This window comes from Asparagus officinalis, unplaced genomic scaffold (genome assembly GCF_001876935.1).
Source record: "Asparagus officinalis unplaced genomic scaffold, Aspof.V1 AsparagusV1_Un106, whole genome shotgun sequence".
NCBI classification, from domain to species: Eukaryota; Viridiplantae; Streptophyta; class Magnoliopsida; order Asparagales; family Asparagaceae; genus Asparagus; species Asparagus officinalis.
Window position 1 is genome coordinate 437,281 of NW_017972372.1, and position 17,184 is coordinate 454,464.

The following is a 17,184-nucleotide window of genomic DNA, read 5'->3' on the forward strand; positions in this document are numbered from 1 at the left end:
TTCAATTAATCAATTGGAGTGAGAGACAACCTTAATACCTTAGTGTCATAATATTTGAATTCAATAATTGATTAAAAACCGAATTAGATTTAAATTAAAAATTTAAATCAACTGAATTTCCAAAAACTTAATTGGGGTCTCACAGCTTAATTAGGGCCCATAACTTAATTGAATAAATTAAGTATACCAAAGTGGACCCATGAAAAGCCGAGGCTTAACCATAATGAACACGAAGTTCCCTTAACTTCGAACGCGAGGTTCGACTGTATTGAGTACGAGACTCACTTAAGCACGAACGCGAGGTTCGTCTGAAAATGAACGAACGCGAGGTTCGTTTGATAAAAGAACGCGAGGTTCAACTTGGGAACGAACGCGAGGTTCGTTTAAAAATGAACACGAGGTTCGTCTGAAGTTCGAACGCGAAGTTCGTCTGAAGTACGAACGCGAGACGCGAGGCTCGACTGAAGTACGAACGCGAGGTTCGTCTGAAGTACGAACGCGAGGTTCGTCTGAAGTACGAACGCGAGGTTCCGCGAGGTTCGTCTGAAGTACGAACGCGAGGTTCGTCTGAAGAACGAACGCGAGGTCCGTTAAAAAATTAAGCTTGACGCTCATCTGAGTTGAACGCGAGGTTCACCTTAGAACAAACGCGAGGTTCGTTGAAATTGAGCTTGACGCTCACCTGAGTTGAACGCGAGGTTCACCTTAGAACGAACGCGAGGTTCGTTAAAATTGAGCGTCACCTGAATTGAACGCAACGCGAGGTTCGTTTGAAGCTTACCGCTTCGCCAAAATTTGAGGTAACTACCTCCTTAATGTTCGCCACGTTTCACGCACGAACCCTTAGGGTTTCAAATTGAAACCGCCGCCGAACCAAAAAAATCTTTGATTTTTATTTTCAAAACAGATCCAGAATTGGAAAAAATTGAAGAAAAAAATCCAAAAAAGGTACTGTTCATCCGAAAAGTTTTTCGTTACTGTTCATCCGAACAAAAAAAAAATCACTGTTTATCCGAAAATTTTCGTTACTGATCATCCGACACCTCCTTAATTTTCGCCATGAACCCTTAGGGTTTCAAATTGAAACCGCCGCCGACAAACCCAAAAACCTTTGATTTTTATTTTCAAAACAGATCCAGAATTGGAAAAAATTGAAGGAAAAATCAAAGAAAAATCCAAAAAAATTCCCAAAAGTTACTGTTCACCGGCGATTTTTCAGTTACTGTTCATCCAAAAAATGCTTTACTGTTCATCCGAAAAAAAAATTTCATTGCTGTTCACCGAACATTACTGTTCATCCGAACCAAAAAATTGAATCTTTAACCAGAGATTTAAGATCAAAAAACCCAATAAAACTTAAATCCCTAAGAATTAATCAAGGTGGCTCTGATACCACTTGTTAGATCTACATCATAAAACTTGAGATCTAAAACCATATAGCCATGATTAATTCAAAGAGATTAACAAAATCAAAAGAGAGCGGAAGCTTATACCTGAATCCATGGATGAACCTTGAGATGGGTTTTGGATCTTCTAACCTTAGGGTTTCTCTAAGTCCGAATTTCTCTAGCTAGATGGGGGTGTAGAGAATTAGAGAATGTAACCCTAGGTTAGGGACCATAACCCTTTATTTATAGATGTTGTACTTTTGTAATTTAGCCCCTCAATAAATCACAATTACAACCTGGTATCTGCACATATAACCCCATGATTATATTTAAATACCCATTAACCCAACTTAATTGATCACTTTAGTGGGTTATCCTGAAAGATAGCAATACACATTGATTAATCATATGTGCCCACAAATAGATTTATTAGATTAAATCCAACATTTTATCCATAAAGCGAAGATATATATTCCGCATGGCACAAAACTATAATTAGGTATTTTCCCCTCTTCGTTGCCTTGCAAAATGATAGGATCGTTTCAAGTCTTCAAGCTCACAGTTTGGGCTCTTGAAGAAAGAAACACACGTATCATATACAATTACAACCTTGCAGGTTTTTATTGCAAACCTTCAGCTCACTCATTCATATCTATGTCAAAAAAATTGTACACGGACCAGTCTCACGGAAACAAATAATCACAACACTTAGAGTTCATGCATCCGTAGATTCTGATCTATAACTTGAATACCGCTAGCTTCGCCCTCTTCCATTAGAGAATCCTTGTGCTCTCGACGAAGCACGTTAGGTAAAGACACGCTCCTTAATCCAGTGGCCCCTGGTTTGGTCTCTTCAGTGATCGCCGCTCTCTTTACTTTTTGGTGTTTGACATTATTTGCCCAACCTACTATGGTTTCTCTCACATGTTCTTCAAATATAACATCTTTGAATGAGGTCCCCATCTTAAAATAGAGCGAAAAAGAAAAGAAAATCAGCTTGTATCAGTTTATTTTTCAAGAAAAAGTAAAGGGGCGTTTAGATATTGATCGAAAAAATTCTTCCACGATTGAATTTTAGTCGCTTAAAGCATTTAAAATTGCCGATAGGTCCCTCAAATCATGAGGTTTCTTGTAATTTAGTCCCATACTGAAGAGTATAATCGGAACTCGGTACAAAAGGTTTGATTTGGCAGAAATATTCCCTCACATCGAACATCAGCTAACTAGAGCGACCAAATTGCAAGAACCCTTATGATTTGAGGGGCCTATTAGCAACTTTGCTGATTTGAGGGACTATATCAAATTATGGAAGATTTAAACATCTAAAAGAAACCCAGACGTAAGAAGAAGATAAAACGTATTCAATTTACCTGTGCTACAATGGCATAAAGAGGGAGGGTGCTGTAACTGCAGAGGAATTGTATAATAACACTGATGCACATAGAAAGGGGGAAAAAGGAATAAGATGAAGATGATTATTTTGGATAAAAAAAAATTTGTTTCAATGCAAATAAGTTGAATATAATGAAGGAAGTAACTTTTCCCTACCTTATTACTAGTCTTGGGACAATAAATCCAACTTGCCCCATCATACAAGAATCAAAACTGTACGCTGTCTGCAAGAGAAAAGTATTATATCAGAAACTATAAAAAGGCTAGTGAAGAAATAATATGCCATGAAATATAATTACCAGTATCCAGAAGAAAAATGCAATCTCAAAGGCATTTTGAAAAAGTATGAAGTGGAGCAAAAAGAGAACAAGTCTTGGCCGATGAAACCAAAAGTGACCATCTGAAGGTTTAACCGCCACATCGCCTTCGATTGCAGAGTGCTTTTCTGCAATCTCACGAGCCAACTGACTTATGATATGCTCCAATTTTGCACCAACAACTAGTAGAATCTGCATATTAGCAGCATAATAATTATTTAACTGTCAATTAGTGGATTGATATTTAAATCCTATGTTATGATGAAAAATGATTGTGCCATGAAATTTATGTACATAGTCCAACTAAATAGGATGTAGATCCGTGAGCTAACATTTGTCCCGCGTAGATTAACGTTATGCATACTTACAACTAAAGGAATAAATGACATCCAAAAATATGCATGCCATCCTGCAGAAAGAAATAAGAACGATGAGAACTATGAAAAAGGCAGATCGCTCAAGTACTTAGTCATCTTTTATCGAATGTTTCTAAGAGAGAACTGATAAGAAAAGTTACTGAAATAAAACAAATGAAAATAGAATAATATATCACTGCAGTAATATATGTGCACTTGTAACAGATATATATATGTTACTTACCATGAACGTTCAACAACAAGAAAATGACCACGAAAATCCAAAGATACCAACTGCAATTTAATTGAAAAGTTCAATTATCAGGATTGTGAAGACCACGATATTAAAAGAAAATGTTCAATCACCACATGCAAATTAAATCTTTAACACAAACAAATACTTCTTCCTTTTTTAATAATACCTTATACCAACAACTTTTTTAAAGTCGGCTTCAAGGGCTCGCGACATGTACTTGTGAAAATCAAAATTTGGGCTCCCTCTGCAATGTGCCTGCAGGTGAAATATATAGCTCAACTTTATGAAAGCAAACAAAAATAATTTGGAAAAAAAAAGATGTCAATAAACTGAAGTAACCTATATGAGTTGAACAATCAACTAAACATTTACCTGGATAAAGCCCAGTCTCATTGCAGTGTAGTCTGATTTGGTAACTGATACATAAAACTGCTTAAAGAAAGAATGCTGCAACATGGAAGACAAGTGATTAGATTAAATTATGATAAATTTTACATAAACCCCCAAAGGATTTGTGCATTTTGAGATAAAACTAAAAACTTTTAAAGATGTCACATAACACCAAAATAGTTTTATCGATAACTCGCCAATTTGTCAGATAAAACAAACCAAACAGGCTTTAGGAATAAGAAGTAAAGAGTGTTTTGGGGGGAAAAGAGTAATATCTCCTTATCATAGAATAGTGTCACTTACCAGCCAACTGTAAATCAAGGATTTATTTTCAATACCACGAAAACGGTGCTTGATGAATTCACATTGATTCAGATAGGTGATTTTATTTGGATCTACATGTCATAGTAATAAAAAAATTAATAGATAAACAATAAATAATTTAACTTGAAACATTTTGCCATTGAAATGAAATTAATATACCACTTTTTGCTACATCTTTCTGAATTGCATCTTCCCACGACTTCCACTGCCGTATCTAACGCAAAGGAAAATTTACAATTAGATTTGCTCTTCGATGTAATCAAAATTTGAATGAGAACATTAAGAGATTTCGATGTTTACCTTTGCCCCGCCGAAAAGCATTGTAAGAGCGCTGAAAACCACATGAGTTACTGCCAGAACAAAGATAAAAATGTGCAGGTCATGGATTGCTTCAAGAGATAGCAGTGGAACTTTTCCCTGGAAAAGATATTTCAAATTAGTATTAAGTTAAATTATGTGATTATATTAACAAATAGTACAAAACAATCACTTTGAAATAAGATCATCAACGTCAACTTTTCTACAAGACAACAATTTGTATTTATAAAAATATAATTCCATTTGGTATTTTGGTTCTATTGTAACTTACAGTGAATGCAATTGTCTTTTACTAGCTATCACTTTACATTTTTATTTATGGCCTGGAGACGTTTTAGGAAGTAGTTGTAGCTATATATTTTTGTGGAGAAATCAGGAAAAGAATCAGAAAAACCAGAAAAACTGGCATAAGTCGACTCATGCACAAGGCTAAGTCGACTTATGGTAAGTCGACTCATTAGTGTGCACGAGTCGACTTACGATCTGCAGCGGAGTTGTGATTTTTTTCCTTTGCCAAGTCGACTTATAATGTCTGTTAAGTCGACTTATGAAGTCCTCTCCTGTTGCTGTTTTTTCCTCTGCCAAGTCGACTTACGCCCTCTGTTAAGTCGACTTATAGCGGGTTTTTTGCATACGCAGGTTTCCTATTTGCAGTCTAATTGGGTTTTTGTTTTGGTATAAATAGGGAAACGATTTGAGAGGGTTTAATATCAGAGATTAAGGAATCTTTTGAGCATTGTGAGAGGGAGATATTGTGAGCAAGATGAGATCTTTGGTTGAGGGTTAGTTTGAGAGAATTTGTGTGATTGTAACCCTTTGTACTCTCCTTGATTTAGTGAAATCTCCCCATCCTCTCCCCGTGGACGTAGGCAAATTGCCGAACCACGTATATCTCTGTGTTTGGATTGATTTGGCGTTATTGGTTGGATTTGTGCAAGAGTTTGGCTTTCTTCGACTTGTGATCACAGGTTCGTTGTGAGTTCGTGCAAGGCTTCCGCAAAGGCGCGCGACAAGTGGTATCAGAGCTCAGATTCAGATCTAGGGTTTTGGATTAGGTGGAGGAAGATTCACTTTGAAGCTTGGTTCTTGGAGTTCTAGGCTTTGGTGAAGTTAGGGTTTGAAGTTGCCGTTGAAGATCTCGCTTTCCTCGTGTGGTTAGGAGTTCTATTTGGAATCCAATCTAGGGTTCAGTTGGGTAATTTCTTATTCTTTCAAAGTTTGGATCTTTCTCTACAATTTGGAAGTTGTGATTATGGGTGAAGTAATTGGTGAAAGCAGCAAGATGACAGGCACAGTTCAAGTGGGTTTTCAGAACACTAAGATTAGTGTTGTGAAATATGACGGCAAGATCAATTTTGGTTTGTGGATGAGCGACGTACAGGATGCGCTCAATGCTCAAAATCTGGAGGAGACCATCATGGTCGATGTGAGGCCACCTAAGTATGAAGAAGCGATATGGGAAAAGATGAATCGAAATGCTTGCGGGGTGATCAGGTCCTGTTTGGAACAGGAGCTGAAATACGATGTGATTGGGGTGACGTCTGCGATGAAGATGTGGGAAATTCTCAACAATAAGTACCTTACGAAGAGTGTTGAGAACCGGTTGCACTTGCTGCGAAGGTTATTCAGATTCCAGATGTCCAGAGGTACCTCGCTTGCGGCTCATGTGAACAACTACACTAAGTTGTTGTCGGACTTGGCGAACGTGGATGAGAAGATCACAGATGAGTACAAGGCTATTATTCTTTTGGGCTCCTTACCGGATGAGGAGTATGATACCTTCGTGCTTACGTTGCTGAACGGGAGATCTTCTATCACTTATAGTGAAGTGACTAACGCATTGACGAACTATGATTTGAGGAGGAAGGATAAGGAGACTTCCCGCGCTAGTACTTCAGGAGAGGCCTTGTCGGCGAGAGGTAGAAGCTCATATCAGAAAGGTGGAAACAGAGGGAGGTCAAAGTCAAGAGGTCGTCACCAGCTTGGAAAGAATCAATGTGCATTCTGCAAGGAGCAGGGACATTGGAAAAGAGATTGCCCGAAAGTCAAAGAAAAGGAGAATAGCAAGAATAAGGGCCCGAAGGCCAATGAGGTGAATGTTGCGAAAGGCGATGATTCCGATGATTCGAGCTTTTCTCTTTTGATTACTCCGGAGGTGAACCATTTGGATGCATCGGAGTGGATGCTTGATTCTGGCGCTACTTATCATGTGACTCCTAGGCGAGATTGGTTCTCATCATTTGAGAGACTCGATGGGGGTGTTGTGGTCATGGGAAATGATCAATCCTGTGGCGTTCGTGGGATAGGTACTGTGAGGATTCGGATGCACGATGGAGTAGTCCGTGAGCTGAAGGAGGTGAGATTCGTTCCTCAACTTAAGAAGAATCTTATCTCAGTGGGGGCTTTGGAGGCGAAGGGATTCAGGGTGACCTTTGAGGATGCTGTAGCAAAGGTTACTAAGGGATCTTTGGTGGTGATGAAGGGAGTCCGAAATCATAATTTATATTATCTGAAGGGGAGCACCGAGATTGGCCAGGTTGCTTCGGCGATTTCAGAGGCGGACATGAGCAGACTTTGGCACTACAGGCTAGGGCATACAGGTGAAAAGTCACTGCAGGCATTGTGCAAGCAGGGGCTTTTGAAGGGAGCCAAGAGTGGTAAAGTAGAATTCTGTGAGCACTGTGTACTTGGCAAGAAGACGAAGGTGAAGTTCGGGACGGCCATTCATAGGACGAGGGGCATCTTGGACTACGTGCACACAGATGTTTGGGGTCCCACTAAGACGGCATCACTTGGTGGTCGACATTGGTTCGTCACGTTCGTTGATGACTATTCTAGGCGATGTTGGGTGTACACCATGAAGCATAAGAGTGAAGTCCTAGATTTGTTTGTGGAGTGGAAGAAGAGATTGGAACTGCAGACTGGGAGAAAGATCAAGACGTTGCGATCCGACAACGGCGGCGAGTATACCTCAGACCCCTTTCTGCAGCTATGTCGAGACGAGGGCATAGAGAGGCACTTCACAGTTAGTCATACACCGCAGCAGAATGGGGTGGCAGAGAGATTGAATCGGTCTTTGCTGGAGAAGATTCGATGTTTATTGGCGCATAGTGGTTTGGAGAAGATCTTTTGGGCTGAGGCACTTTCTTATGCGAGCCACCTCATTAACAGGCTGCCTTCATCTGCGATTGAGGGGAAGACCCCTATGGAGATGTGGTCGGGAGAGACAGCACATGACTATGACCAGCTTAAGGTATTTGGTTGCCCTGCATATTATCATGTTAGAACTGATAAGTTGGAACCTCGAGCTAGGAAGGCCATATTTGTAGGATTCAAGCGTGGTGTCAAGGGATACAAGCTTTGGGATCCAGTTGATAAGAAGATTGTGCTGAGTAGGGACGTCACATTCGATGAGGCTTCTATCTTGAAGCTTCCCAGCTCTCATCAGGTGGAGAGCAACCCGACAGAGGAGATTTCGCAGGTGGTGGAGATTGATGCAGCTCCACAGAGTCCAGATAGTGCAGTATCCATGAGAGTGCCGACTGAGGTGACGCCAGGCGAGCACGACGGTGATGCGGAGGATACGGGTACTCATGAGCAGGATCAGGGACCGACGGCTCAGGTTCAGGATTCTATTGCGGCACGGAGACAGAGGAGAGACATACGGGTGCCAGCACGGTATGCCGACACAGTTGCATATGCACTTCCGGTGGAGAGTATCGATGAGATGGTGCCTACTACATTCAGAGAGGCCGAGCAGAGTTCGGAGGCTGATTCGTGGCAGGTGGCTATGCAGGAGGAGATGGAGTCTCTTCACAAGAACGATACATGGGAGCTTGTAGAGCTTCCAAAGGGGCGGAAGGCGATTGGGTGCAAGTGGGTGTACACGAAGAAGGAGGGCATTGAGGGCACTCCAGTGAGGTTCAAGGCTAGGTTGGTTGCGAAGGGCTATGCACAGGAGGAAGGTATTGATTACAATGAGGTTTTCTCTCCGGTGGTGAAGCATTCGTCGATTCGGATTTTGCTAGCTTTGGTGGCACAGTATGGATTGGAGTTAGATCAGTTGGATGTGAAGACAGCATTTCTTCATGGTGATCTTGATGAAGAAATATATATGACTCAGCCATTGGGATTCCGAGCTGCAGGGAAAGATAAGTTGGTTTGCAGGCTAAAGAAATCGCTATACGGTTTGAAGCAGTCTCCTCGACAGTGGTATAGGCGATTTGATGGTTTTATGCTTGGTCATTCGTACACTCGGAGCCAGTTTGATCCTTGCGTGTATTTTCGCAAGTTGAGAGGAGGTGCGTACATTTATTTGTTGCTTTATGTCGATGACATGTTGGTTGCTTCTAGTTCCAGGTCAGCTATAGATGAGTTGAAAGTTCAGCTTTCGAATGAGTTTGAGATGAAGGACTTGGGCGAGGCGAAGCGCATTTTAGGGATGGAGATCGGCAGAGATAAGAAGAAGGGCAGGATTTGTTTGACACAGGTGGCTTATTTGAAGAAGGTTCTACAGCGATTCCATGTTAGCATGGATACGAAGCCAGTTTGTGTACCGTTGGGAGCCCATTTGAAGCTTTCAGCTGGCCTTTCACCGAAGTCAGTTGAAGACCGTGAGTTGATGACGAAGACTCCATATGCGAGCGCAGTTGGGAGCTTGATGTACGCGATGGTATGTACGAGGCCGGATTTGTCACAGGCAGTGAGCATGGTGTCGAGATACATGCACGATCCAGGAGTGGGTCATTGGGACGCCGTGAGATGGATTTTGAGGTACATTAGAGGTACGCTCAATGTTGGTTTGGTTTATGAGCGGGACACTACAGGTGGGCAGCTATGCATTGGCTATGTTGATTCGGATTATGCCGGGGATTTGGATAAGCGCCGGTCTACTACGGGGTATGTGTTCACTTTGACCCGTGCGCCGGTGTGTTGGAGATGCACCTTACAGTCTACGGTGGCTTTGTCTACGACGGAGGCAGAGTATATGGCGGTTACGGAGGCTGTGAAGGAGGCTATTTGGCTTCGAGGACTTTTGGAAGAACTTGGTATATCGCAGCGATCCGTCACTATTCATTGCGATAGCATGAGTGCTATATATTTGGCGAAGAATCAGGTTTTTCATGCGAGGACGAAGCACATTGACGTTCGTTATCACTTCGTTCGGGATGTTCTTGAAGATGGCGATGTGGAAATTGTGAAAGTCCACACGAAGGATAATCCGGCAGATATGCTCACTAAGGTGGTTCCGAGCAACAAGTGGTGCAGCCGTATTTGGAGAGACGACACATTGATGCTCTTGGTTTGGTGTCGGCTCATTTTTGGCAAAATTCGCCGAGGTGGAGAATTGTGGAGAAATCAGGAAAAGAATCAGAAAAACCAGAAAAACTGGCATAAGTCGACTCATGCACAAGGCTAAGTCGACTTATGGTAAGTCGACTCATTAGTGTGCACGAGTCGACTTACGATCTGCAGCGGAGTTGTGATTTTTTTCCTCTGCCAAGTCGACTTATAATGTCTGTTAAGTCGACTTATGAAGTCCTCTCCTGTTGCTGTTTTTTCCTCTGCCAAGTCGACTTACGCCCTCTGTTAAGTCGACTTATAGCGGGTTTTTTGCATACGCAGGTTTCCTATTTGCAGTCTAATTGGGTTTTTGTTTTGGTATAAATAGGGAAACGATTTGAGAGGGTTTAATATCAGAGATTAAGGAATCTTTTGAGCATTGTGAGAGGGAGATATTGTGAGCAAGGTGAGATCTTTGGTTGAGGGTTAGTTTGAGAGAATTTGTGTGATTGTAACCCTTTGTACTCTCCTTGATTTAGTGAAATCTCCCCATCCTCTCCCCGTGGACGTAGGCAAATTGCCGAACCACGTATATCTCTGTGTTTGGATTGATTTGGCGTTATTGGTTGGATTTGTGCAAGAGTTTGGCTTTCTTCGACTTGTGATCACAGGTTCGTTGTGAGTTCGTGCAAGGCTTCCGCAAAGGCGCGCGACAATTTTGGGTTGGGATGCTGAGATCACAGTTTGCTTCTCTTAACTTATGTGTGAAATAAAATGAAAGAAACAAACAAATAATCAAGTTTGTAGAGTACAATATATTTTAAATATCATGGCTAATATAATAAGCCAGAGGGTGGTCTTAGATGCTACTAATGCACACAAAAAGGATTCTTTACATAGTAAAGGATAGCATTCAGGACCAAATTCAGATTGCAAATATCCACTCTGGCCTTTAACTTAAGCTTTTGTGTTGGACGCAGAGTCACGTCCTCACGCCGCGGAAGCGATATCACCTGAGAGATAGCTCTGACTTTTGTTATCATAAAAACACAAGTACACCTCTATATTCTTGTTTCTCAAAGGAAACTAGAATAGATAGTGAAAATTCTTATTTCTCAAAGGAAACAAGAATTGAAAGTGAGATATTTCAACAAAGTGAAATATACACTCTTCCTCTCATCAGTTCTAAGACTGAAATGTCGAGGGAACCTACAAGCTATGGCAACTCACAGTTAAGACAATACAGACACGAGATTTACGTGGTTCGGCAAACTTGCCTACGTCCACGGGAGGGGGATTTCACTATAAGGAGAATATCAAACTATTACAAGTTCTCTCTCAACTCACTCTCTCTTTTCTTTCAAACCTCACTTAACCCACCACCACTTTCTCTACCTCACTATCTCTCCTATTTATAGGAGAAGAGGGATGGGTGTGCCTTGGTGTGCCTTGCTGGAACTAGCTCACAAAAAAGAGCTCCGAATGGCATGGGCATGTCTAGTGTGTACAAGAGCATGGCCTATGGGGGAGGCCACAAGTGTGTACAAGAGCATGGCCTATGGGGGAGGCCACAAGTGTGTACAAGAGCATGTTGTCCCCTTGTCCCAATGTCCCCCACGATCACAATTCTCCATCTCGTTCATCATTTAATAAACCTCAAATTTTGAACATATACCAGAAGAACATCACGAACATCACCAGAGAGATCTAGGTCAAAACCAGCTGCGCCACTATACCGCGACTGCCTACGTACCCTCCACCAGGATCAAACTAATCATAGTTCTATAACTATTCTCCAACATAGTCTCCACCTCACCTCCATCACCGTCCTGAATGACCATGCCCTCTTGGACAGATCAACACGGTCTAATATGAAGCAAGTCCAAGCAATGTTGGAACTTGTTGCCTGTCACCACCTTGGTTAACATGTTCGCGAGATTCTCATTCGTATGCACATTCATGAGAGAAATATCGTATTCTTCTATGACATCCTGCACAAAATGATATCTGATGTCGATATGCTTGGTACGAGCATGGTGAACATGATTCTTCGCCAAATGAATCGTACTTTGACTATCGCACCACAAGTTCATACTCTCCTGCTTAATCCCCAAATCGTCTAGAAGACCCCACAGTCATAATGCTTCCTTTACTCCCTCTGCCATGGCCATGTACTCGGCCTCTGTAGTAGAAAGTATCACTGTATCCTGTAACATCGATCGCCAACTAACTGGAACCCCATGTATCCTGAATACATAACCAGTAGTAGATCGCAGTCTATCTAGATCTCCCACATAATCTGAGTCCACAAACCCGTCGATCTGACATGTATCTCCACCAAAATATAGACCCATATCAGCGGTACCTTTCAAGTACATCAGGACCCATTTCACCGCTTCCCAGTGCGCATTTCCCGGATTCGCCATGAATCTGCTGACCACACTAATCGCCTGTGAAATATCTGGGCATATACACACCATGACGTACATCAAACTGCCAACTGCACTAGCATAAGGAACACGTTCCATATAAACCTTATTTTTCGCTGTAGTGGGAGATTGTTTACTTGAAAGCATGAAGTGTGGAGCCAATGGAGTTTCCGAATATAGACACAACAGTCATAATCGCTTCTGGAGAACCCATGCTTCAGCATGAAGGAGTCAAATCACTTGTACCACTGCCGAGAAGATTGCTTCAGTCCATAGAGTGACTTTCTCAAGCGACATACATGATGCTCCTTATCCTCAATCTTGTAGCCCTCAGGTTGATGCATGTAGATCTCTTCATCCAAGTCTTCGTGCAAGAAGGTCGTTTTAACATCGAGTTGTTCCAGCTCAACATCACCATGAGCAACAATACTTAATAGCACCCGAATACAAGTGTGTTTCACCACCGGAGAAAATATCTCATTGTAATCCACACCCTCTCTTTGTGCAAACCCCTTAGCCACTAGCCTCGCCTTGTACCTCGTACCACCAAGCTCTGAAGGATCTTCCTTTCTTTTATACAGCCACTTACAACCTATAGCTTTCTTTCTTACGGGCAATGGGACCACCTCCCATGTTTGGTTATTTCGGAGAGATTTCATCTCCTCTTTCATCGTAGCCAACCAACTCTCGCTATCTCTATCCCGAATAGCTTCATTGAAGGAGACCAGCTCATCTTCCTCTACCGAGAGTGCGTACTCAACCAAATTAACCTGCCCATAGTGCTTCAGGGGTTGATCAGCCCACAGCTTCTGTACCTGCTTGTATGCTCGCCTTGGCCTAGCGGAAGCCAAGCTATCCTCGAGCTACTGTTGTTGTAGTACATGTGTATTCTCCTAGCTGAACCTCCTCCTGCTCAAGTTCATCATCTACCTGACTTTCCACTTGAACATGACTGGAACCTGGTTGGTCTTTAGGTTCTATCTTAATAACTTGAGACTTAGAATTCTCAACAGTCTCAACACCATCATCCTTGGGCACCTTAGTAATCATGGATTTCTCATCAAAGGTAACGTCCCTGCTGATCACGAACTTCGAATCTTCTGTACACCAAAGGCGATAGCCTTTTACACCCTTTGCATACCCCAAAAATTACCTTCTTGACCCTCACGTTAAGCTTTCTCTCGTTGACGTGATAGTAGGCGGTACACCCAAAAAATTTGGAGCCTATCGTAATCTACATGCTCCCCTGATCACACCCGATAGGGTGTATCACCGTCCAATGTCGAATGTGGGGATCGATTCACAATATAGCAAGCTGTAGCAATTGACTCTGCCCACCATTCTTTATCTAAACCAGCATATGATCTCATACTTACTGCTTTCTCCCGCAGTGTTCGGTTCAGTCTCTCCGCAATCCTATTTTGCTGTGGTGTAGATCTAACTGTCCAGTGTCTGGTAGTCCCCTCCTGATCACATAACTTCTTGAAGGCACCATCTGTATACTCTGTACTGTTATCAAATCTCAATGTCTTCAATTTCTTTCCTGTCCTGTTCTTAATCATCACCTTCCACTTCTTGAATGTCTCAAATACCTCATTCTTATGCTTCAGAAAATAAATCCAAACACACCTCGAATGATCATCTATGGATGAGACAAAATATCTAGAACTACCATTGGAAGTTGTCGAAGCCGGACCCCAAACATTCGTGTGCACATAATCTAGTATCCATCTGCTCTTGTGATTGCTTGTCAGAAACCGGACCCTGTGTGCCTTTCCAAACACACAGTCCTCGCAAAAATCCATGCAAGGTTTCTTCAGATTCTTCAACAACCCATCCTTACCGAGTAGATCTAGACCCTTCTCTGACATGTGCCCAAGCCGCTTATGCCATAATCGTATGTGCTCATATAGGTCTCCACCACATCCATCAGTTCTAACAACTGCATCTCCCGTCACCGTCGTACCTGAGAGAGTATATAGGTTACCGTGACGAATGCCCTTCATCGCTACTAAGGAACCCCGAATAACCCTCTTCACTTCATTCTCTGTTACAATCTTACAACCCCCGGAGTCTAAAGCACCAACTGAGATAAGATTCTTCCGTAAGTCGGGAACGTGCCTTACATCCGTAAAGGTTCGAACCACTCCATCATACATCTTGATCTTGATATCACCTAGCCCCACAGTTTTACAAGCATGGTTATTCCCCATCAATACGGTTCCACCATCAATGCTCCTGTAGGTAGTAAACCACTTTCTATTTGGACACATGTGGTAAGAGCAACCAGAATCAAGTATCCACTTCCCGGTGGTATCCTCGCCATTCGTGATGACATAGCATTCCTTATCGCTCCCTTCTCCTGAAGCATAGCTCGCCTCTTCCTTGCCTTCTCGTCTTTCAGTCTTGTTGTTGTTCTTCTTTCCACCTATTCTCTTATTAGGACAATTGACTTTGAAATGCCCTAGCTCACCGCATTTGAAACACAGTCTTTCCGCAAGAGGTCTTGATTTTGATCTAGACTTTCCTCCCTTGCCTTTTCCTCGCTCATTGCCCCTTCCTCTGGCAAAATACTCCTGCGCTTGTTCTTTGTTACCACCAGTGGCCATATCACTAGTTGTAATTTTTCGAAGATCATCCGCTAGAAGCGTCATTCTAGTCTCATCCATCGACAAACTGTCACCCACAAGCATCAGTGTTTGAACCAGATTCTCATAAGACTTCGACAGAGATAGAAGTAGTAGAAGTGCCTAATCCTCGTCTTCCACTATCACCTCAATATCTTTCAAATCCGATAAGATCCTATCGAACTTGTTGATGTATTCCCAGATTGATGAACCATCCTCCATCTTGTAAGTATACAATTTGGATTTTAAATAGATCCGGTTCGTTAGACTTTTCGTCATGAAGGTGCTCTCTAACTTTAACCACACGCCCGCAGTCATTTCCTCCCCGTCCACCAAGAAAGCTACATCCCTTTCAAGGCAAAGGATAATCGAAGCCCATGCTTCCAGATCCAGCTCCTCTCAATCCTCATCAGACATATCCTTGTGCTTCTTCTCTTTTCCTGCTAAAGCTTTGTACAATTTCTACGAAATTAATGAATTTTTTATCTGCATCCTCCAATAAGAAAAATCATTCTTCCCATTGAATTTCTTGATCTCATACTTTCCCACTTTAACTGTTTTACCTGTAGACACCATTCTCCACTTGTATTAATAAAACCGCTTCTCTCAGGAATTTCAACAAATACCTTGTGTTCACCACACAATAATCAACCATCACCTCAGATCAGAAGCTCAACCACCGCCAATCTGAATAAGGGCTCTGATACCAATTGTTGGGCGTAGAGTCACATCCTCACGCCGCGAAAGCAATATTACCTGAGAGATAGCCCTGGTTTTTGTTATCACAAAAGCACAAGTCAACCTCTATATTCTTGTTTCTCAAAGGAAACTAGAATAGATAGTGAAAATTCTTATTTCTCAAAGAAAACAAGAATTGAAAGTGAGATATTTCAACAAAGTAAAATATACACTCTTCCTCTCATCAGTTCTAAGACTGAAATGTCGAGGGAACCTACAAGCTATGGCAACTCACAGTTAAGACAATACAGACACAAGATTTACGTGGTTCGGCAAACTTGCCTACGTCCACGGGAGGGGATTTCACTATGAAGAGAATACCAAACTATTACAAGTTCTCTCTCAACTCACTCTCTCTTTTCTTTCAAACCTCATTTAACTCACCATCACTTTCTCTACCTCACTATCTCTCCTATTTATAGGAGAAGAGGGATGGGTGTGCCTTGGTGTGCCTTGCTGGAACCATCTCACAAAAAAGAGCTCCGAATGGGCTATGGGGGGGGAGCATGGGCATGTCTAGTGTGTACAAGAGCATGGCCTATGGGGGAGGCCACAAGTGTGTACAAGAGCATGTTGTCCCCTTGTCCCCATGTCCCCCACGATCACATTTTGTGTAATCTTTAAGAAAATACCACAGACATCTATCTGTACCAAAACTCCAAATTTATAGTGAGAAGTAAATTTTTAAACTCTATCAAACACATTGTTCAAAGGAATTTGAACATGAATTGCTGTATTATGAAGATTAAAGGTGTTTATAGGCCGAAAATGACAAGAAGAGTTCATGACATCAAAATTATTGGGTTGTAAATGCCCATGAATGGAGATAGACTAGATCTATTTATTCCCAAATTATATTATGAACACAATTGTATTTAACCAGACATCCATCTGAGGGATTTTCTAATCGGGGACTAAATCTCATCTCATAATTTTTGCTAGACCAAACCAATACTTAAAACTGAATGGATGTGAGATATGCCTATTAAATTTTGAACTAAATCTAGTAAAGTCCATATCGAACCTAGCACAAATGGCTAATGGAGATATGAGATTCTACAAAGAGTTATATTGACATCATATATGGTCCACCATAAGCTCTATCTCATGCTAATGAAGTCATGAACGAAGATGGATTAAACTAATACTCTTGACCTGAATTGACTCAAAAAGATCAACCCTTATTGAACCATGAGCATGATCCTTTGTAATCATATATCTATCGAATTGTTTTTAAAATATGGGACTAAAATACCATCTCATGTTTTTCACTGCACAAAACTGACGCTGGAGCTGAATGGATGTGAAACACGCCTAACGAAAACTAACCTTCCTTGTACACTGGCCCGACCCCTCTCCGCCACTA

At 41.8% G+C, this 17,184-nt stretch overlaps 1 protein-coding gene across 1 annotated transcript in view; it reads right to left on the bottom strand.

Annotated features, from left to right (window-relative positions):
• Positions 1–1,852: 1,852 nt before the first annotated feature.
• Positions 1,853–17,184, bottom strand: part of LOC109827269 (MLO-like protein 1) — a 19,223-nt gene continuing 3,891 nt past the window's right edge. The window contains exons 4-15 of the mRNA XM_020394254.1: positions 17,148–17,184; positions 4,724–4,840; positions 4,583–4,637; positions 4,403–4,494; positions 4,082–4,156; positions 3,876–3,964; positions 3,698–3,747; positions 3,466–3,506; positions 3,080–3,289; positions 2,937–3,004; positions 2,759–2,819; positions 1,853–2,351 (exon numbers count right to left, since the gene is read on the bottom strand). The exon at positions 17,148–17,184 is cut by the window's right edge and continues 214 nt beyond it. Of these exons, the coding sequence (XP_020249843.1) occupies positions 2,097–2,351; positions 2,759–2,819; positions 2,937–3,004; positions 3,080–3,289; positions 3,466–3,506; positions 3,698–3,747; positions 3,876–3,964; positions 4,082–4,156; positions 4,403–4,494; positions 4,583–4,637; positions 4,724–4,840; positions 17,148–17,184 (1,150 nt within the window). The 3' untranslated portion in view covers positions 1,853–2,096. The remainder of the gene's footprint in view (positions 2,352–2,758; positions 2,820–2,936; positions 3,005–3,079; positions 3,290–3,465; positions 3,507–3,697; positions 3,748–3,875; positions 3,965–4,081; positions 4,157–4,402; positions 4,495–4,582; positions 4,638–4,723; positions 4,841–17,147) is intronic.